The 23404-nt window shown below is 39.8% G+C and overlaps 1 protein-coding gene across 5 annotated transcripts in view; it reads left to right on the top strand.

Moving 5' to 3' along the window:
• Positions 1-23404, top strand: part of SEMA4D (semaphorin 4D) — a 1587330-nt gene that overhangs the window by 395294 nt on the left and 1168632 nt on the right. For all 5 annotated transcript variants that reach the window (XM_044064318.1, XM_044064319.1, XM_044064317.1 and 2 more), the window contains exon 4: positions 12748-12810. In XM_044064318.1, coding sequence (XP_043920253.1) covers positions 12748-12810 — 63 coding nt within the window. The remainder of the gene's footprint in view (positions 1-12747; positions 12811-23404) is intronic.

Below are 23404 nucleotides of genomic sequence, written 5' to 3'. Positions count from 1 at the left end.
TCTTAACCAAGCCATCCATCTGCCAACCTTTTACCCAAATCCACAGAACAAGGGGGAGAGGGCTCTGCATTCTTTGGACGTACACAGACAGCTTAGATTCTACTTGGACAGAACCAAAGCTTTCAGGAAGACAGAGCAATTACTAGTGGCATATGCTGCAGGATCACAGAGGAAAGCCTATCTCAAAGCAGACTATTTCTAAGTGGTTAGGCCACTGCATTCGTTTCTGCTACTTACACCATGGCAAGCCAGTGCCTAAGGGCATTAGGCCTCATTCCACCAGAGCTGCAGCCACCTCAGCAGCCTTTCTCAGGGGAGTACCAACCAGAGACATTTTAGAGGCGGCTACTTGGAGTTCAGTGCACACCTTTACAAGGCATTATCATCTGCCACTGTACTCTAAATCCAGGCCAGGCTTTGCCACTGCAGTTCTGCAGGGCCTCATAGCCGCTCCTACTGCTGTCTAGTTCCAGCCTCCCAACCATAGCTTTGGGACTGTACCCAAATGTAATGACTGCAACAGTGAAACACGAAGAACATAGTACAGTTGTGTACACTTACCATAAATGTAGATGTTCCAGTGTATTCACTGTTGCAGTCCAGGTTACCCACCCGCCTTCCCCCTTTTTTCTTTTGGATCTTATCTTTCCTTCTCTGATTTATACTACCTATGTGGTGTATTTGCTTATAGATGAAGGTAAAATTTATATGGATGTATTTCTGAATATATATATAAAGTTTGGCTACCCTTTTTGGGGGCACCTGACATCTGGGGCAAGAAAAACTGAAGAAAATGGCGTTGGCTACTTCTTTTATACCCCTGACGACCTGATGTCAGGGAAGGGGTGTCAGGGAAGGGGTGACAGCAGCCGACGCAGAACCCAAGACTTTGGAATTCAGGCCAGCTGAGGGTAACCTGCCAGCAGAATTACCCAAATGTAATAACTGCAACAGTGAATACACTCGAACATCTACATTTATGGTAAGTGTACACAACTGTACTTTATCCAGCATCCAAGATTTGGTGCTGGAGAAGGCATCTTGAGTTAAATTCATGAGTTTGGGAAGAGATTCGGCAGAGCAGATGATGGTAGCGTCGTCAGCACACTGGACTAGTTTAGCATTTGGTATGGTCTGATGGAAGTCATTGATAAAGATGTTGAATAGTAAGGGACCCAATATCGAGCTTTGTGGAACACCTGTCGGAATGTGGAGGGAAGGAAGAGGTACAGCTTTTCCAGTTGACGGCTTGCTGTCTGTCTGAGAGATAACTGGTAAACCAGTTGATGGAAGAAGAGGAAAGATTGAGATGAGGGAGTTTGGACAATAGGAGGTTATGGGAAATGGTATCAAAGGCCTTAGATAAGTCTAGAAGACGGGTAGATACAATATTGCCAGAGTTGCGAGCAGAGTTGATGATTTTGAGAAAGGAGAGAATGGCAGTAGTAGTGCTGTGTCCAGGTCTGAATCCATGTTGTGTAGGGGAACAATAGTTGGTTGTCTAAGAGGTATGGTAAGAGTTGAAGGTGGATACATTTTTCAAGAATTTTAGAGATAGGGGAACAGGATGGCTTTTGGATGGAAACTGAAGATTTCAGAGTCGTTGCCCACTGTGTGTAGGGGAATGATGAAGGCTTTTTTCCAGAGGAGGGGTACATAGGATTCTTGGATGGAATGATTAATTAGGATGCAGATAGGAAGAGCTATGCCATCGGCAGCTAGCTTGAGGATGTTAGATGGAAGGTTATCTGGGGCATTAGAGCATAGTTTTAATTTTTGTAGGAGTTTTTTATGGTATTGATAGGAAAAGGCTTGATAGTAAAGGGGAGAAGTGAGTAGCACTGGTGACTGAGGGGTAAGGTTTGGGGTGTGGGATGAGGTCTGAGTTGATAAATTATTAAGGAAAGATGAAGCAAGCTTGGCTATTGTGTCTACAAAGAAGGAATTGAATTGAGTAGCTAAGACATGATCTGGCGAGTTACAATCAGGGCAGGGGTTGTCTTTTTTCGCCAGGGCAGAGTAGGGCAGAGATGCTGCTCCAGAACTTTTGGGGGTTGGGTTTATGATTATTTTGAAGTTTGGAGTAGTAGGATTTTTGGTCGATAGCATTTTTTTTTTTTTTTACTTTATTTAGAAGTTGCTTGCATTTGGACAGGGAGTTAGGTGTTTTAGATTTTTGGTAATGTCTCCACGATTTATCTTGGAGATGCATGAGGGCTATAGTTTCTTTGGTTAGCCAAGGGACAGTTTTGGATTTAACCCTTTTAGTTCTAGGGAGAGAAAAGCAGTTAAGTAGGTTAGTGAATACCGTATTGAAGTAGGTAACAGCGTTGTCCAGAGGAACTGTTTTTAGAGGGTTCCAGTTCATGTTTTTTAAAAAGTCAGAGAAAGTTTGAGGGTTGAAATTTTTTAGGGTACGGGTTGAGATATAGTTGTGCTGTAGATGGAGGGAGTGAGGTAAAAGTCGTGCGAAGGCATGAAGATGATCACTGAGGGAGTTGGGTAGGGTACCACTATCAGAAATAATTTTGGGGTTGGAGACTAATATTAAGTCCAGAATGCTGCCTGAGGTGTTATCCTTATTAGGTCTGGTAGGAGAGATGATTAGCTGGGTGAAGTTGTATAGGTTTATATTCTGAGAGGCTGTAGGTGAGTGTATAGATGTCCACTTTATATTAACGTCACCTGTGAGTATTGTTTCATTACTTATGTTAGATGAGAACCATGAAAGGATATCCTCAAGGATAGGGATCTGATGAAGTCTATTAATGGTTATGAAAGCGCTAATCATTTTTATGTAAAAGTTTTTATCGTTTTTTATCAGTTTGACATAATTAAAGTTTTATAAGGAGGTGTTTTGGTTCTTGTTTTTTGGCTTTAACGTAGTTCAGTTTTCTTACTTTTTGTGTTTTTGCGTTCTTATAACAGTAGGTGTTCAAAAGTTTAGTTAGAAAGTTTAGTGCTGCTCCCTCCCTCCATCCCACTTTGTTTTCTGACTATGCCAGAGTGTGTGTATATGTATATATGTTTACTCCTAGCTATGTCTTCTCATGGTTCAGCTTTCCTCTCAATTGGCATGAAAGCTCTGAAGGGCTTGGAATTCAAACCTGTTTTTTAGGCAACTCTGCTTGAGTTGCCTAATGGTGTGAGTAGGTGGAAGGTGCCCTGAAGCTTTGGATGCTGGCTGGCTGTTATATTCTTGGCAGGACATAATCCATATAGCTAAGGCTACTGCAGCAGTGATCGAACAGCTATTGTAATGATTGTTTACTTATACAACTGTACTTTTCCCAGCAACAGGATGATGACGTCATGGTGATTTTGGACTGGGAAAGGAACTGTTACAAAGTTCAAAGTCTTCTAGTTGGCTTGTGGCTAGGTAGGTATCCCGTAGTGCACCAGTACAATCCCCAGATCTCGTTTGCCACGTCTACAAGTTCAGATGAGCTTCTTGCTTGACTGTGACTAACTTTGACTTTTTTTTATTTTTACTGTATTAACATTTAACTTTGCAATTTATATGGCTCTTGATAGTGTTTAGTAGTATTACAAGTAGTTTCAGACTTACTGAAGTGTTTTTCTTGATGTTAGATTACTAATTGTTGAGAACTGGTTGGCTGTTGGCCTTGTTGTTCTCATTCGTATCCTGTGTGCCAGTCCTTTTCTATTTAACGTGCGCATTTGCACTTATTTTGATATTTTCAGTGTTTCTTATTGTTAGACAGTTTGGAATTTAAATAGTTATTACTTAGATATTTAGTGTTTCCAGTTAATGTGCGTGTTTGCGCTCAGTTTACCTTTTTCGTGTGCAGGGTTTCTTAGTATTAGAGAGTTGGTATTTAGACTATTACTTACTTAGATATTTAACTTGGATATTTAGCGATTCAGTTAGCATAAAGGATCTTTTGATATTTCCGACAGTTTGGACATTTACATATTCTGAATTTGTGTGTGTGCAGTCCAGTTAATAGTTTTCTGACCTTCTAGTCTTTCTTTCTACCTAGCTCCATTTAAGTTAGAGGGCCTAGTTCTCTATTTTTTTCTCTTCTCAGGGCTAGGCCCATTTAAGTTAGAGGACCTAGTCCTTGTTTGTGTTTTTTTGCTTCTCCGGTTATCATGTCTAAACAGGCAAAAGACCATAAACCCTTGGGTTTTAAAAAATGTGTAAAGTGCTCCCAAAAAATGTCAATTACGGATGGCCATAGTAATTGTGTTTATTGCCTCGGAGCCATCCATTTGCAGGAAACCTGTTTGTTTTGCCATTTCCTCAGCTCCAGAGTTCTACAGGAGCGGAAGAACAAGCTAATTTTGAAAGGTCTCCTCAAGCCTTCATTCGAGGAAGACTTGGCTAGTTCATCTACTTCCTTGAAATTTTATTCTTCCAAAAAAGACAAGACTAAATCTACCAAGAGGCATTCCCTGGCACCATCCGGTACTTTGGAACTGCCTCCTAAAATTTCTAAGCTGGACAAGACTTCTACCTCCTGGGCTCCACTGATCCCGGAGCTGATCGAGGTTGTTGACACTGTGACTTCAGTTTTGGCCCCATGCATTTCAGAGCTGACTACTGATAGACGACATCGGAGCCGGTCCAGAGATTCCTTGCTGGTCTCCCCAACTTTAAGATTCCCTGTCTTGCAGAGGTCCAGATCTCCCACACTGTCTTCCAGATCTTCCAGGAGCCTATCAGAGGAAGATGTGGAGAGAGTATTGCTGAGACTCCTGAAGTCATCTGCCTTGCCAAAAATGCTGTTGGCTTCGGCCCAGTCGGTCCTGGAGCCACCTGAGTCCATTCCCCCTGTTTTGGTTCCTCCTCCGAGCCGTGCCGAGCTTTCGGAGCTGGAGTGTTCGTACCACTGGTTGTGGAACCCTTGGTTCCAGCTCTCCTCGAGGCTGTCTCGGAGCCGAGTTCTGCTTCGACATCGTGGTGTCTAGTGGACCCGAACCTCTTCGGTTTCGCGTCTCCCTCTTGGTGCATCAGCTAGGGTGAGCTGGGATCCTACATCTGTCTTGGAGCCGATGGCTCCCTCTGTCTCCTCGGAGCTGAGGAGGTCTTTGGAGCCGGAGAGGTCTGCCTTCGAGATGATGCGGAGTGTGCTGTCCCGCTTATCAGCTCCACCCAGGGGTACCGACACTCTTCCCCTTCTGGCACCGACCTCTGTCTCAGCACCTACTCTCTCTCTCCACAGCAGAGACCCACAGCCTAAGAAGCCCCCGGTTGGTGGCTCACAGTCTTCCGAGACCTCCCCGGAATATCCTTCTGAGGAGCCCCCTCGGAAGAGGACATGCAAGAGGAAGCATGTAGACTCCCAGGATGAGTCTCTTACCTCTGACACCGACCTCGAGGAGTCAGAAGGGTCCCCCAAGTTGTCCTTTGATGATCTCTCCTTTGTAGACATCTTGGAGGTCCTTAAGCAGAGGGGCGGCTGGCCCATTGTTACCCCTTCTGATGAGGAGTTGGTGTACCTGAAGGCTTTCGGGTCTCAACTGCCGATGGAGCGAGCAGAGCAGCGGGTTCAGGAGTTTCCCTTAGGAGACACTCCTGGATGTGCTTGTGTAATTTTGCGGAGCCGTTCAAGTCTACGCTTACCAACACCTCCTTTGACGGTTCTTCATTGTTTGGACCTAAAGTGAAAGACACACTCACCAGGTGTGAGCAAGAAGGGAAAACGCTGTCTGCCGTGGGAGTACGTTTTACCGTCCCCTCTACACCATACCCCAAGGGTCAGAGAGGTGGTAAGATGTGGTTTAAGAAGTCCCAGATGTTTTTCCCGGATGCACAGGGTGACTCCTCCTTCAGAAGCAGAAGAAGAGGAGCAAATGGTAGACATCGTCCTAGAGGCAAGGGCGGACTGCAAAACCAGGGAGGCCGTGATTCATTTCGAGGTCATCCCTATCAGCGCTCCTGATGTGGGGCCCAGCTGTGCTTCTCTGGAGCTAGTCGGGGGTCGCATTTCTTTTTATCCAGAAGCCTGGCTAAGCATCACCCGAGACAAATGGGTACAAAAAATTATCACCAGAGGTTATTCCATACCCTTTTCTCTTCCACCTCACGTTCCCAAGAGGATCCCGGATGTTCCATCCAATCACAGGGATCAAGCAACTGTAAAAGTGAACAAGTTGCTCGCAAACAGAGTCATCCAAACCATCCCCACAGACCAGGTAGGATTCGTAACTTACTGCAGATTCTTTTTAGTGTTAAAACGTACAGGGGACTGGAGGCCCATCTTCGACCTCAGCAAATTAAACAAATCCGTAAAGAAGGACAAGTTCCGGATGGTGACACTGCAGTCTATACTCCCTCTATTAGGGAAAGACACTTGGATGTGCTCAGTAGACCTCCAAGATGCGTACTACCATATAAAAATGGACAGAGCGTTGAGGAGCCACCTACGCTTCCGGCTGGGAGCCAGTCACTACCAGTTTTGTGCTGTGCCCTTTGGTCTCACCACAGCTCCCAGGGTGTTCACCAAATGTATGGCAGTAATGACAGCTCACCTGAGATGTCCAAGATTCCAAGTGTTTCCGTACCTGGACGACTGGCTCCTGACCGCCTCCACCAGGCATCTACTCCTTCAAACCAGAGATTCCACTATCCAACTTTGTGCCCAGTTGGGGAGTACTATAAATTGGGAAAAGTCTGCCTTATCGCCCTCTCAATTTGTGACTTTTATAGGCGCAGAAATAGACACAGTCGCCATGTTAGCTCATCTCCCTGCAGGAAGAGCACAGAACCTTATACAAGTTCTCCTCACAGATAGGGTGGGGGTGGGGGGCATTATCTAGGCAGGGCTGTCCAAGGCACATGGCAAGATCACGAGGCTCACCTGCATATCAATGTCCTAAAGTTGAGGGCAGTGCTTCTAGCGTTGCAAGCACTTCACAACCTTGTTCCTCTTGGGACGATAGTGATCCAATCAGACATGTTGATGGAATGGTATCTCAACAAGCAAGGCGGAACCAGATCTTACCCCCTTTGTCGGGAGGCGATTCGTGTTTGGAAGTGGGTGATATCTTCCCAGCGCTTTTTAGTGGCAACGCACATCCCAGGGACAACCAACGTGATAGCCGACAAACTCAGTCGGACAATCTTGTTGACTCACGAATGGTCTCTGAAACAGGAAATAGTGCAACAGATCTTCCGCAAACGGGGACAGCCTTGCTGCGATCTTTTCGCCAGTCCAATCTACGCAAAATGCAGCAGCTACTTTTCCCTTATCTCCCCTCCCACCGGGGGAGTCACCAAGAGAAGCACGATTGGCCTCTGTGTCTCCTTTATGCTTTTCCCCCCTTTCCTCTCATATCCAGGGTGATTCAGAAAATGAAACTGTTGGGAAAGAAAATTTATTCTCATCACTCCTTACTGGCCTCATCAGATTTGGTTGTCCTTTCTCGGGCCTCATCTACTAGACAATCCATGGACTTTGGACCCAGTGCCAGACCTCTTGACACACGTCAGGCTCTCTTCACCCCAGCCTCCACACCCTCAACTTGACAGCATGGCTGCTCCAGTTCCATCCCTAGTCAGGCTTCTTGATTTTTCACCTGCTGTGACCCACATTCTCACATCTTCACATAAACCCTCCACTAGAAAGTTAGACACTAGCAAATGTAGAAGGTTTTCTGTCTGGGCTGAAGCAAGGAATATTGACCCTTACACCGCATCCATTCCAGTGGTTTTAGCATTTTTGTCTGAACATTTTCACCAGGGATCTGCTGCTGCCACAATTTAGGGTTCAGTTGACAGCAATATCAAATTTTCATTTGGGTCAACATGAGTCTAACATGATGTCACACAGATTGTGTAAAACCTTCCTTAAAGGTGCTACTTTGCTGAGACCTCCTTTTCAGGAACCGGTAGCTTCCTGGGATCTAAACTTCGTTCTGTCCAAAATAACTTCTCCACCCTTTGAACCTGCTCATTCGTGCCAGTTGAAGTTTCTGTCTTGGAAGACCTTGTTTCTAGTAGCTATCACATCTGCTAGATGAGTATCAGAATTACAAGCACTGTTTATCAAGCCGCCTTATTTGATTTTCCACAAAGATAGAGTATCTCTTCGCACAAATCCATCTTTTATCCCTAAAGTGTGCTCTCATAATAACTTGAACGAACCATAGAGCTGCCAGTGTTTTTCCCTAATCATTCCAACGCAGCAGAATACAGATTTCATCAGTTGAATGTTCACAGACAATTACAGTTCTATCTACACAGGACTAAGGAATTCAGGAAGTCAGACCAATTGTTTGTATCTTTCTCCGACTCCAGATTAGATCTCCCAGTTTCCAAAGTGACCCTTTCGAATTGGATTTCGAGTTGTATCTCCTTTATTTATTCTTCCAATGGAAAGCTTTTACCATTCAAGTTTAAAGCTCATTCTACACGTTCCCAGTCTACATCTGCAGCCTTCCAAGCCAGAGTTCCAATTGATAATATTTGTGCAGCAGCAACCTGGGCTATCCCTCACACGATTATTACTCATTACAAATTAGACCTGACCTCTAGGGGTAGAGCCTCCTTTGGTTCCATGGTACTCAGGAGTATTTTTCCGTGAGACACCCAAGTATAAGGTGTTAGGGATGCTGTCCCATATGTAAGAATGAAGGCGAGATAGGACTACAGAACATAAAGAAGCTATGTACTCACCATAACGTTCCATGTTTGTAGTCCATCTTGCCCTTCATTCTTATGAATCCACTCACCTACCCCCGTCCTGGAAGGATCTGGAGACAGGATAATTTTTCCATAACAGGTGGAGACCTTTCATTATTGTTGTTCTTTCTGGATAGCTTTAGTTCTGTTTTTCTATAGTTTAGCAGCAAACAGGATCTGGGGATTGTACTGGTGCACTATGGGATACCTACCTAGCCACAAGCCAGCTAGAAGACTTTGAGCTTTGTAATAGGCCAGATGGAGCCGAGGGTCATCTCTGAACCCATATGTAAGAATGAAGGGCGAGATGGACTACAAACATGGAATGTTATGGTGAGTACATAACTTCTTTTTTTATATAACTGTGTGTTGAAAACAAGAGTTAAAATTATATCGATGCTGTTTTGCCCTGTCTATGTGGAACCATTTTTTGAGTACTGGCTGTTTATTTGGTATCAGTATTCCTATAATACAGTAGCCAGGCAATTTGGTTATCTGGAGTTTAGTTTTTTTTTCTTTAGGCATCTTTGCTTTTGCCTTTTTAAATTTATTTTGTGTGTGCCAACTTACCTGTATTTTACCCTGTATTTGCACTATTTTCCTTATTATTTAAGTAAAGTTCATTTTTTTACCTTTAAGACCTTGTGGCTGGTATTTACTTAGTCTGAGAATAATTATGTACTGTTTATCTGAGAAGAGAGAAACTATGCTTTATCCTGTTGATTAGTACACTGTATGGTACATGGCTTCCAGTGGGATTGCTTAGGCAGAATACCAGTGAAAGAAATATTGGCTTGATTGAAGATCAGCAGGTGTCGAGAAGTTTTTGACTTCTCCCAAAGTGGAGGCAGTACTACTGAGCCGGGAAGAAATGTGTGGGAAATTCAGGAATTCTGCCAGCCTTCACCTTCACTGGGATGTTGTGTGTGTGTGTGTGTGTGTGTGTGTGTGTGTGTGTGTGTGTGTGTGTGTGTGTGTGTGTGTGTGTGTGTGTGTGTGTGTAAAATTAACACTTTGAATACTGTGAAAGGCTGTTAGCATGGATTAAGGAATGCTAGAAGTCATTATCATAGAATAATAGAATATACAAGGCAACAGGGTCATACGGCCATTTACACCTTGCTAGTACCTACCCTAATACCTTACTTCCTTTTTCAGTAAGTGGTAGTCTAGTCATACCAGAGGGTGAACTTAGTAATATCCAATTGTCTAATTCTTTCTTAAAGAAGATGGTGTGTCATATTGTTTGACCTGGAGAAGAAGTTTGTTTCAGAAAAAGGGTAATGATTGTATGACAAATCTGTCTCTCCACCATGATTTTTTTATCTGCTTAAGTGTGTTCAGATTATTGATACTTGTGTTTGCTTGACTGTTTGATTTGTGGAGAAATAAGAGGTCTTGGACTGCTGGATCTCAGATAGCCCAGAAGGCAAGGCACAGATTGTCTTTAAGGACTCTATAGGACACTGAGGACAGGGCCATGTCTTCTAGCCTCTCTTGGTAGCTTAGGTCCTTGAGATCCTTAATCTTTTGTTTTTGTTAGGAAACTTTGGGGTCTCTCCAGTTACTTGATATGCTGAGTAAGATATGTCCCAAAGGAGCATTATATTTAGTTTTGGGCCCGATCAATGCAGGCTGTAGAGGAGTAAGAATTTCTTTAAAACTAAAGGAAATACATTTTGCAATAAGTTTTGCCAGATAGAAGGATTTCTTGACCACTACTGCAATATGATGATCAAAGGAGAGAGAGTTATCTACCCATGTTCCAAGGTCTCTCACAACATCTTCATTTTAGAGCTGTGTGTTTTATATACTTTAAGTTGGAATGAGGGTTTGTTTGTCAGTTGCAACAATATTGTATTTTTTTAGAATTTACTTTATTTGTAGACCGCCAGCTATTTACATGTGTAAGTTCACATAGTAGCATCTACATATCACAAGGGGATTTACATATAACACACAGTTTACAATGATCTTCAAACTTGGTTAATGAGAGTTCCCAATTTTTGATCTGAAGATCAGAGAAGTATATTCTGAACAGCAGATGTCCAAACATGGATCCCTGTGGTACTCCACTAGTTACCTTCTTGCTCTTTGAGGACGCATCTGCCACCATTATATTGTGGGTTCTATTTCTCAGCCAATTGTCTATTCATCTTACTACATAGGGATCAATTTGGAGTGCATTTAGCTCACTGATATCGGCATGTGCTCTGGTATCAAATTTTTTTATGAGGTCTAGGTATGCTGTATGAACAGCGTGACCATTGTCCAGAGCTTGTTTTTTCCTCTCAATAAAATTCCTAGATTTATTAGGTAGGATCCACCCTTTCCAAAGCCTAGCTGTCGGAGGTGAAGTCTAATAAGTTTTTTTTTTTTATATCATTGTTTATCAGTTCAGTTATTACCCGTTCCATTGCCTTACAGATGACTTATTAGGGTGATGGATCTGTATTTCCCAAGGTCCATGATGGGACTGTCCTTGTGGAATTATAGGAGTGCCCAAACCTCAGGGACAGAGCTTGTGGATAAGCACAGCTTGAACTGTTGTAGAAGCAGGTTCATCAGAGCATGTTTAATGCTGTTCACCAGGCAGCCTATATGTTAGGTCGTGTAAAGGAGGTTACAGAATCAGACCTTTCATGCCTTATCAAGTTTGCTGCAGTCCTTTTGCTAATAAATTTCAGATATTCACTGGATCAGAGTAGGTAATGCCATTAATAATAAGATCAAAGTATTGGGTGGTGTTTTGAAACTTCCTGATGTAAATAAAGAAGGCTTTGTAATTATCTTTACCATCTTATGCCAGTCAATGTTCATAGGATATCTTTGTTTTTCTGACAGTGTTTTTCAGTACCATGGATAACTTTTTGATGTTGTCATGATTTGTGGATCTTTAGTTTTGTTAAAGAATCACAAATACAAGACATCAGAAGGTTATCCAAGGTACAAAAAGTACCTTCAGGAAAACAAGGGCTTCCTAAGAACATAGACTGGCATAGGAAGCTAACGATAATTGCAAGTTAATTCACAGAAAGAGAGAGAGCAGTAAGGCAGGGGCCTGCAATTGCTGGGCTAAAGACTGCTGTCATAAGTGGCCAGTGTGTTGTTCAGTTTGGGTGTGAAAGTTGGAACTTCATACCCAAGACAGCAGTGCATATTCCCTTTATACTGCTTGAGTTGGATTGTACTTGTGGAGTAATTATTGAGTCAGACCTATTTGTTTTTTGTTGCTATTACCCTTTGTCAGCAGTAATGCCTTTCATCCATCACATCTAGTGACAGAGTTACCACATTTGGTTGGCAGTGGTGGGGGATTCAACCACACTGGGGTCATCACAGACTCATGGAAGAATATTCCCTCACAGATGACTGCATATGATTAGAATAGCTTTTTTATAGTTTTTCTTTATGTGCCATCCAGTCAGGGTGTCAGAAATTGCTTCTTGTGTGGACTTATGAGCTTGTGAAAATTTTACTTGCCAAGAGATCATAGCGATGGGAGTTTGTAGCCCTGAATGTCCTGCAGCATGAGCATCTTTCCCAAGATCTAACATCATTGTGGACATTGCACATAACATCTACTCCTCTGTTTAGTGTCAAAAGAATGGAAGCTGAATTTTATGCAGAAGATTTCCTGCTGCTCCTTCTTGCTGAAAGGTGTTGTTTGAGTTGGTTTGGTTGCCTTGTGAGAATGCCTTCTGGATATCTCCCATATGAGGTGTACTAGGTACAATCTATGTGGAGGAGACACTGGCGCAGACCCAGGGCATGTTGAACATGTTATCTTTCTTAGCTTGCTTGTGAATATATGGGATAATATGGGATTGGTCGACGAATGTTGCTGGTACCGGGAAATTCTCACCTACTCTGCTAGGTTTACTATTACTGTGACCCTCACCAGGGCAAGTAGTTTAGAAAAATTAAAGAATGAAAGAAGTTGTTTAATCTTGAAGAAACGCACTCTCAAGTTTATAACACTGTTTTTAAATATACATGTTTAACCATAAATTTTCATTCTCATGTATGTGCAGCTTTAGCACAACAGATATTGTTTAGTAGAAGTTTATTGTAAACACTGCTTTTTGTGCTTGTAGGTGTCCTGGCCAGTTTCCGAAGAAAAACAGAATAGCTGCTACACAAAGGGCAAGTCTAAAGAGGTATGATGTATTCATCTTATCCTGTTTTATTGTTCTCTTGAGGGTACCAAGATAACTTTAGTTGTACTGATTGCTCACTTCACCTGTCAGAGAGATTCAGGATTCTCCCATTGTGGCAACAGTGAGAAAATCATTGACTGTACTACAAGTAGAAGAATAGGCTAACTCTGTAACCAGTTCACATATCACCAGCATCTCTCCCAGGGAATTCAGAATATTTGCTGGAGAAGATTATTGATTTTCCTGGATATTTGTATCTAATACTGGAGGAAAGGAGTGAATTAGGGTAAGATAAGCAATGGGGTTTTGCCTGCTCTGTTGTGCATTTTTTTAGCTTTTTTCCTCAACAAACTTTTGATCATTTTATGTGATGTATCTTTCCTTACTGAACTTCTTATGTCAGTGTCTAGGGTGTGCTTTGAAAGCTTTCAGCTGAAATATAGAAAACGAAAATTTCAAGGATAGATTTAAGGGAGTAGTGATGGTATGTTTTGACCATTCAGCAGTTAACATTGCCAAAGAATAAAAAGTGAGCAGCTGTTTTTTAAACTTTTTAAAGTTTCGAAGATCCAGACTCTTCCTGCATGCAAACCTGTACAATGTCAAGCAGATAGAACCACTCATTTGAGATGATCTCCATATGCCCTGAAATGCAAGAGGACATAGGGATTCATAGGTCTATTCCACACTGTTCAGTAGGTATCTGTACCGTTTTCACTATTTGTTTGGATAATTTGTTTACTATCCAGTACTACCAAACTCAAATAAACACTACACAAGCTGTGATCACCTTAAAGCTGGACTTTTGAAAATATTCATTTCCCAAAACTAAGTGAAGGACATGTAGTAGAATGCTCACATTTATGTTTAACATTGACCGCTGGGTAGAGAAAGAGGTGCATCATGTTTTGTATGATGAAGAGCAGCGTACCCAAGGACTAGTCCATATGCTGGACAAATAAAAAGGAAAGGAAGTCAGTAAAACTGCATTAATCTAATGGCAGTTGCATGTAGACTGCTGTGTGGCATATAACTCATCTAGCCACATACACACTAACTGGATTGATAAGATATTAAAACAGAGGAGGTATTAATGTACACATAATTCCTCATCTCAGCAGAGACAGGATTTCATATAGGCACACAACGTTTTGCTGCAATAATACTAGATTCAGGTAGCCACTTCTTCAGTGAGGCATCAGTCTTGGTCTCGTGTATACTTTATGGAAGAAGAGCTCTCCTAGGCTTTCCTTTCTACTCAGATGGTCTTTCCAGTTACCTGGATTCCTCACCCTTCTGAAGCTGTATACGTAATGGCTGTGCCCTCTGTTTTACTGTGAGTACATGAACCTGGTACAGACAAACTATACTCCTCTACAAAGGACTACTTAGTTTTGTGCTAATACAGTAAACTCTCAGTTAAGTGGAACTCAAGCAACTGGCACTATCAAGCAACCGGCAAAAAAGTATCGAAGAAATACAGTACAATTTTCATGCATTGCACTTTCAGTTTTCCCCCCGCAGAAATGTACTGTATTTTTTAGAGCTTTAAAAAGGAAGATAAGAATAAATTCCCTCCCTCCCCAACCTGAGAAACAAGTCAAACCAAATAGTGTAGGGTACAGTATTAATCAGGTCTATTTTTAATAGTAACTCAAGCAACCAGAAACAACAGTTATCCGGCATCTACCAATCCCCATGGGTGCCAGTTAACTTAGAGTTTACAGTACAGTACAGTACAAATGTTTGTGACTAGTAGCCAGGAAAGCAAAGAAGCTGCATTCTTTAACATGAGAGTCATTATGGCTCAAACAGAGTATTGTCAGTTTCTGTTTTACTTTTGAGAAATTTACTAAAAAAGACTACACAGAGCATCAGCACTCGTTTTAGGTGTAATGATTTTTCTAGGTATAAACAACACTTTAGAGTCAAAGGCTTTGCTTTGATTCTCCAGTCCTCTATGTTTTTGCTTTTTTTCGTTATAATGTTTTTCAGATTTGTATCTAATGCCTTTATTTTTTTTATTTCTGGGCTGTAGCTGAAATAAATCACCAACCCCATGGCAAAAGACACAGCACAAAACCCACAAATTACTGACATGCACAACAAGAATGGCAAATATGTGTTCATAGTAATGCATTGAATGCAGTCTGTTTCCTTGATACCACTTCTTGATAAGATAAACAATGGTAGGAGAAGTTAGAAAAAAGTGCATTTCATGAAACTGCCCACCTCCCACATGCAGTATCAGCTGCATGTTGTAAAGCTAATGATGTTGCAAATTAGGACTGCAGCAAACCTGATAAGCCATAAAGATCATCCCATGAAAGATCAGAACATGTGTTCTCAGTAGCATGTTTAATGTAGTATAGCAGTACTGTCCATATGGAGAGTTCACACACTTTAGCATTCTCATCAAGTAAATACAATGATGTCAGTAAGTCGTAGATGTTGAAAAAGAGTTTACCTAACAGGTAATATCCACTGGAGGTTATGGAAGTACAGACCATACAATTTGGCCATTACAAGCTCAGGTTCGACAGATAACTACTTCAACACAAGAGACACCTTTCCAAATAATTGTGATGGTAATGTAATCATCACAGCATGTTCCTTTCATGTAGATATTGTAAGTACTTACAGTGTAAGCTGTAAATGGGACAATGAAATTTACTACTTTGTACATTACCAGGTGAGTTAAATCCTCAGCAGAGGTTGCTTACAAGTATCTAGCATGAATTTAGTGCAGCATTGACTGCGGACTCAGTTGTACATGGTGTTTGCAAGCCTTTGTCAGCTACAAATATTTAGAAGTTGTAATTGAAGTTCCTATCAATGAGCATCAATGGATTTTGTTTCATTGGTTGAAAATGCTGTCTTATTATTCCAGTTTTCCTCTTAGAACTCTTATCATTTCGTCTGCTCACTGTCCCATGATCCTCCTTACCGCTTACCTTCCAGTGCCCACTTACTCCTCCCATCCTGACCAACCTGTCTGCTCTTACTTCAGCCTGCCTTCTTCTGTGAAGTTTTCTGTAACAATACTTTGTACACTGTATCTATCTGATGTATGACAACACATTGTTTAGTCTTCCAGACTCGGGTCATTGTATTCCAGAAATATGTTAATGGGTTAGACGTCATTTTAGGTAAGAGACATGAGACAAACATGCTGGTAGCTCCAAGATTTGCTCACAAGTGCCAAGACTCTCCTTGTAACAACACATTCCAAGGAACTCCTGCTTTTTTAAAAAAAAGTTGTACAGTGCATCCTCTTTTTATTAGGGGAGAACCTCTGCACAATTTTGTCTGTATATGTACATGTATGTACATGTTTTACATATTACACAATGGATGTAAATGTATGCAGCAAACTCCTTGTATGTGCATCTATAAAGTTACTGTTTCTAATAATTTTCAAACAGACTTTTATATCAAACAAATCCTTCTTGCTGATCTGCATATATTACTGTTAAAATCTCCCATCATAATAATATTCATATTTACAGTTACATACGTTTTCTCAGGAGACTTCCAAGGTGATTACACACTGATCAACAGCTTAATTTCCACTGTCCCAGTGTGAAAAAAAGAAGCTGAGAAATAAGAGCTAGTAATTCTGCCAGCTTGAATAAAATTCAGTTACTGTCTAGTAAGTACACTGCCTGGATGCCAGCAAGATGTTTAGAGAACATGAAAGAAAAATGAACTAGAAAATGTGAAGAGAAAACACTGACTAGGAAAATCTAGCAGCTGTTCTGCAAAAAGCAGTTCAAGCTCCACTTTTGGTACAGGAGATGGTTTCCAGTATTCAAATGAACTGATCAATCTGAAAAAAAATCAGAAGTTGAAATGAACAGGCTGGTTGAGTATGAAGCTTCTCAAACAAATGGTAGAGTTAGATGATAAAGCACGCAGACAAAACCTGAGATTTTCTGCTGTACTAGAGAAACTGGAAGGAGCAGGCTGTATTAATTTTATGAAAGAACAAAAAGCAACTGGACTGGTATTCAGCAGCATGACTTGTTAACTGAAAGGACACATCAAATGTATGCTCCAGACCCGGTTGAGAAAGCAGCCAAGACCTGTATTAGTAAAGATGCAATCATACCAGCAGAAAAGAGTAGATCCTGACAAATTGTGGTAGAAGGGAAACGTGTTAAAATGGGAGACAGTGGCGTGTATGTGGAAAATTATTATTCACTGTGCATCAGGCACAAAAGAAGCAACTGTAGCCTAATATTCAGGCAATGTTGCGAGGCAGGTATGAGATTCAAGTTGCTGTATCCAGTTGTCTTCATGTTTTTTTTTCCTGGAGGATCAAAGACATTTTTTGATGCAGAACAGGATAAAGTGGAAATACAAAAGTTTATCCAACAAAAAGTGGGCCATCAAACAGAATGGGACTCATTCTTCTGACAATAAAACTCATATAGAGACTTCACCAGTGATAGTTTTTCCCAGTGTTCCACAGACGATGCTTGAGAGATAGAATAAGAGCACAGGAGTTGATTAAAAGAATTGGGAGTAACTTTGACTTGAACAAGTCTGGTGTGGGGAGATGGAAATGAACAGGAAGAAGACCAACAACACTGAAATTAGTGAATAAATGTATGATTGTAAAGCATCAGTTACATTTATGAAATATGGCTGTACGAGGAAAAGTGGCTGAGAAAGATTGGACTTGTGTTGATTTTGTTAACTATAAAGCATATATCCCACTATGACATTAATGTTTAGAAGAATGCTAAAAAGAAAAAAAAAGTAGCTGTAAGTAAAACAGTTTTGTTCTTAGTAGTATTTGTGTACAATATATCATGGTATAAATTGCATACTCTATAATAAAGCAGTTTAGTTTAACTTGTAGTCAGGGGTGTTTAAAATGTGGGGAGAGCATGAGTCTTTTCAGTGATTGCTGTATGTGAGAAAGATGATAAAGTATAGAATTACCTTTTTAGTTTTAAGAAATGTAGGCTTTACAGTGTTTAAAGAGAAGAAAGGCTGGACAAAAGCAAATTTAAGTTAATATGCTGTAATCTTGAGCTGCTGGGATGTAGGATGGGGTGTAAAAGTCCACTGATTGTTATATGTAGAGTTGATATATTTATTTTTGCAACGGTCAATGTCTGGGTTAATGCTCTTGACTTATTCTAAAAACAGTGTTTTGTGTAAGCAAGCAAGCTTTAAAACTAATACAAAATGATGCATGACATGAGAAGCACTAAGTTTCTTGCATACACAATGATATTTGCTTGTTTTTTTTTTCTTGAGCAAATGTTTAGTGGGAGTCAAGAAGTCTGCAACTGAAGACAGTTGTACATTCTGTTCTGAATAAAATTGACAGACTCCATGCATCTGCAGAGTTGTTAGCTGTTTTTTCTCATTGCTAACTATGTTTCTATAGAGATGAGCTTTCTGTAGGTACAAGCAATTACTCTTAAGAGGTCTGAGCATTATTTGCTGAGGGAAATGCTAAATTTAAAGGTACAAGAGTAAGCAGTTCAGTAAAAAATAAGTAAATAAAGTTTGAAATTATTGGAAGTGAGTAAGAAATAGCAGCTTCCCCAGCAGCCTTAACACTTCAATGTACTGTTTTTCCCTTATGGGAATGGAAAAGAGATAACAAAAATACAGCCAGAAACCAGTGTAAGTGAGAGCACAGGCTGTAACATGCATGTTAGCATGGGTAACCTTCATTTTAGGTTAGTTAATGCACATGGATGCAGCTGTTGATTTGGGGGGGTAGTTCCTGTCAGGAGGGTTAAACTTCATTTTTGGAAGATTTGCATAGTTTTATAAGGTTGTTGTAAGTCAATAGGTTATGGAGTGTTTTGACAATGTATTTGGTGTTTTGTTTGGTTTTGTTTGAGGGTTTTTAGTAAAATAAAAAGTCTTGAAAATGTGATATATGTTCAAATGGAGATGGCAAGAAACAGCTGTATAAAAGATCAACCTGCCAAACATTCATGTGTGCATGTAACACAAAAGTTGGAAATAGTTATTCAAAAAAGCTCTCATGTATAATAAGGATGAACAATAACTTATAATGGCATCCATATTATCTTGTGATGTAAATGGCCTTACAGGTATAGAGAAAAAGGTAAGAGTACTGAATTATATTAAGAAATGCAGATTACAAATAGCAATGCTGCAGGAGACACATTTGTAAAGAAGTGAGCATGTGAATTTGATGAAGAAAGGTTTTGAGATGGATATTCAGCCGAATATTATGGACAGAGGAAAAGGAGAGTAAGTATACTAATTGCTAAAAGAGCTCCAGTAGTGATGGAATAGGGAAAAATGATAATGAATAATTTCTGGTAGTAATGGGGCTACTGGCAAGGGAGGAGGATTACAATGGTATGTATCTATATTCCACCAAAAACTACCATTATGGAGCTTAAGAAAATGTGGGGAGAAATAATCAGCTTTCAGCAGGGAATATTACTTATAGGTGGGTACTGGAACATGATTTGCAACTGTAAGGCTGTATCTAAGGGACCTAGAAGAGAAAATATAAAAAAAAAAAGGGTAAATTTCTGAAGACATTTATAGAAGATGTGAACTAAGTAGTAGGAACTTGGAGAGAATTCACATATTGTTTTTCCGGTTCTGTATTATAACGTCGATAGGGCAGAAGAGTGAACTCCCTTATGTCGATACATCTTCATCAAAACCACTAAATCTCGAATGGCCAGAACAGCAATTGTTTTCCCAGGGAAAAAAAAATCACTGGGCCAAAAAAAAAAAGCCCACAGACAAACTAAATTGGGGGGGGGGGGTGCCAACTCTGAGATCGCACTACAGTGGAAGAAATGGCAAATTCCCGCCAATGGCCCAGCGTTTTTTTTTCCCTGGGGAAAACAATCACTGTTCTGGCCATTCGAGATTTAGTGGTTTCTCTGAAGATGTGTCGACATAAGGGCGTTCGATATCTGCCCTGTCGACATTGTAATATAGACTCGTTTTCCCTAAGGTATAGTAACTGGGCTTGACTAGATGGAAATTCTATTTCACAGGAGCATGTGCATTTAACTGAAATCTTCAACACACATCCAGTAACTATTTCAGATCATTCACCAGTAAAAACTAAGAGAAAAATGCAGGGTAATGAAGTAAAAATGAGACACGGGTGTTTTCCCGCCTACCTGTTAAAAAGATGGGAATTTAAGGAATGAGTAGTGGAAATTATGTGAGAGTTATTAGTGAAGGTAGAATTGTATTCAGAAGTTATAGCTAGTGAGTGAGATAAAATTAAAATGGAGTTTAAAAATAGGGTGGAAATAAATGAAAAAAGAAATATGGTTAAGAAGTTATAGGAATTATTTAGATAGGTTGACAAAAAAGTTTAAGTATTGGAGAATAAGAGGAGTCTCACAGAACAAGAAGACACAACTGCAGAGTGCTAAAGCAAAAATAAGGGAGTATCTAGGTAATATGCATGAGTTTAGAAAGATTGTTGTTAAGGAACTCTTTTTTTTTTTTGATAACTCCAGAGCACAAAAACTTTTTAGCACAATGACTTGGGTAACAGAAAGTGGAAAGGTTGTCGCCAAACTTAGAGAGTCTATAATAACAAAAAATAAATAACCACAGAACCTGTAGAGGTAGTAAAGATGTTGCAGAAATGTTATGAAAATTTGTGTAAAGCAGAGAAATGTGAAAATCAAGAAAGAGCACAATGGAAGTATTTATGGAAGACTTAAGTATCTCAAGGTTAGAGGTAGATAAGGCTCGACAATTAGTTAACGGAAGAGATGAGAGAAAAAGTGGTGCTGTATAATCAGTCTACAGGAAAGTCTCCAGGAATAGATGGTATTCCTGTGGAAATTTGGAAGTTAGGAGGGAAGAAAGTGATCAAGATCTGGAAGGTTTTGTTTAATAGTATTTTAAAAGGAGGGAAAACACCAGCATCTTAGAAGAAAGCTAAAATGCTGTAATATCTAAAGATAGTAAAGACCCATCAGATCCAGCTTTATGTAGACCCATATCAAATTTAAACTATGATTATCTTGTGTTTATGTCTACACTAGCTAAAATAATGGCAAAGATGTCAGCAAAGTGATAGATGTGGATCATTGTGGTTTTATGGAGAAGAGGCAAACATTTGACAACATTAAGAGATCAGTAATGATCCAAAGGGAAGCAGGATGTAAGACAATACCGCTGCTGTTGGTGAATCTTCTTGCAGAGAAAGCATTTGCCTGAGTAAGCTGTGACTTTATGAGTAGGGCAGTGGAAGCTGTTGCATTCCCTGATAAAATAATAAGGTTAATTAATTAGGACAACATATAAAGGATTGGAGGCAAGAATTAAAGTGGGAGAGTTCCTCTCTGATAAATTGCTTCTGAATAGAGATACCAAGCAGGGGTTTCCTCTTTCTACTTAATTTGCATTATATTTAGAGCCACTGTTAAAGAAAATAAGAGACTCAGAAAATCAAAGATATAATTGGCATAGTAGTCAAGAAAAGGTGTCTTTATTTGCAGATGATGTTATGTTGTACCAGATAAATCCAGAAAAAGGACATCTCAGCATTGTGGAACATTTTGAGACTGTTTCAAGTCTTTTTGGGATATAAAATTAATGGAAGATAAAACAAAGGCTCTAGCTGTAATTATGTACCCACACATGAATTGGCCTAGCAATACCCATATTTATGGGGACACAATGAGATGAAGCATTTAGGAGTATGGATTAAAAAGGCTTCTGTTATGGCAGCTAAGACTATGTCGGAAGAGACTAACAAAATCTAATGCAAAAACTAAGAAACTGGATTCTCTTGTTTATGGATATGAATAGTAAGATACAAGCAGTGAAATTGTTTTAGTCCCTTTTGTTTTATATATCGGTTAGGCATATTTTACCAGGGGAGAAGTTTTGGACAATAAGTAATAATGAATTGAAGGAATTTATCTGGGAAGGGAAGAGAGCAAGAGTTAAGTGAGATAAGTTGATCCTTCCAATAGAACAAGGTGTTTTCATATTACCTGATTTGAAGGGATATTTTAAAGCTACACAGTTAAGGCTCGTGTACATAACACAAGCAGAAAGTTATAATTTAAAGTGGAAGGAGATGATGGTAAAGTGGGGGGGGATTTTATGAAATGAGGAGAGAGAGGGATTTTGGACAAAGATCATTAAGGCCATACAGAATATTGTATTCATAAAGTAGTAGAATGTATTCTAAAAACTACTCTAACGTGGAAATGGAGAAATGAGATTTTTCTGATAGGAATGACTGCAATTAGAGGTCAAGAAAATAGGTAAGAGTGGACTTGAATTTACTGGAGACAGCTGGCAAAGAAACCAAGGTATTGGGAACAAATAACTAGAGAGGAGAAAGGTAATAGAATGGGATGAGGCCAAAAAGATATATGGACTGCAGGCTAAAGATAACTTTCTCTATCTGCAATTGATATCAGAGTGTAGGGTAGTAAAAGGGGTAGGGGAATCCTGATTGAAACACCTGCTCTGTTTTTTAGTTGAATCTAGAACAGAAGCTGCTGTAAAGAGGGGATAATTAACAGGGCATATAAAATATTACACAGTGTCTATTAGAATTAGCCAGAGGAGGTTAGAAAATAGATTTGATAAGTAAATTACAAGGGAACCGTGGGAGGATATATGTAGGACTTCCAAGAATGCAACACAGTCTAGAAAGTATATGATTTTTACTTGGAAGTGTTTGCAAAGGTATTTTTATACCACAAGCAGAACTGCAAACAGTTTTTCCTTAGGTAGATGGCAAGTGTTGGAGGTGTGATGGTGAAGAAAGAGGTAACTGGGAACACACATGATTTCTGAGTGTAATAAGTTGGCAGATTTTAAAATGTTCTCTACAGAGTATAACTAAGGAAATGAGTATAACTAAGGAAATGATTCTTTCGAGTTAGGACACATGATCTGTGCTTAAACATAATAAGGCCTTGTTAATCTTAATTCTGGTGGCTGTCAACAAAAAGCAATTACTAGAAGATAGAAATCAAAGTTTAAACCAACTATATTTGAAGTAGTGAATTTTGTAACAGAGATAAACAGGAAGTGAGATCAAAGGGAAGGAGCAAATTACATAGAAATAAATGGAAATTGTAGGAACAGTACATGCAGAATAATGTTCTAGAGGAGGAGTGAGGTTTATGGGAAGACAGAAATTGAGCAATTTATGTAAAACTGGACTGATGATAGTTGTAAAAAATAACATATATGATGTATAATTTATGTACATGGAAACATAATATGGTTTGTTTTATTTTATATTGTTTGCTAATATCTGAAGTGATAATTTATTAAAGGTGTTAAAAAAACTTATCTTTTCAAATAAGAAGACTGTCCTTTACTGATGTGTAAGCTGTAGTTGATATTATAATCGTGTATGTATGGAGGCTTACTCTAATATCTCGTACTACTGCACATCTGTCTGTAACAACAGTAATATAATCCAATTTATATATTTTTTTCTATTTCATTTATTGATATTTGTCTACTGGGAAAGTCTTCTAACACATTTACCTATAGTCATGCTATGCTCACTTTCTTTTTCTAATTCTTCTTTTTTACTGTCGTCTTTACTAATAGTATCAGTTGTAGTTTC

This window comes from Protopterus annectens, chromosome 2.part2 (assembly GCF_019279795.1).
Source record: "Protopterus annectens isolate FY-2018-M chromosome 2.part2, PAN1.0, whole genome shotgun sequence".
Classification (NCBI taxonomy): domain Eukaryota; kingdom Metazoa; phylum Chordata; order Ceratodontiformes; family Protopteridae; genus Protopterus; species Protopterus annectens.
Note: the sequence above shows the minus strand (reverse complement) of the source record. Positions and strands in the feature narration are given on the sequence as shown.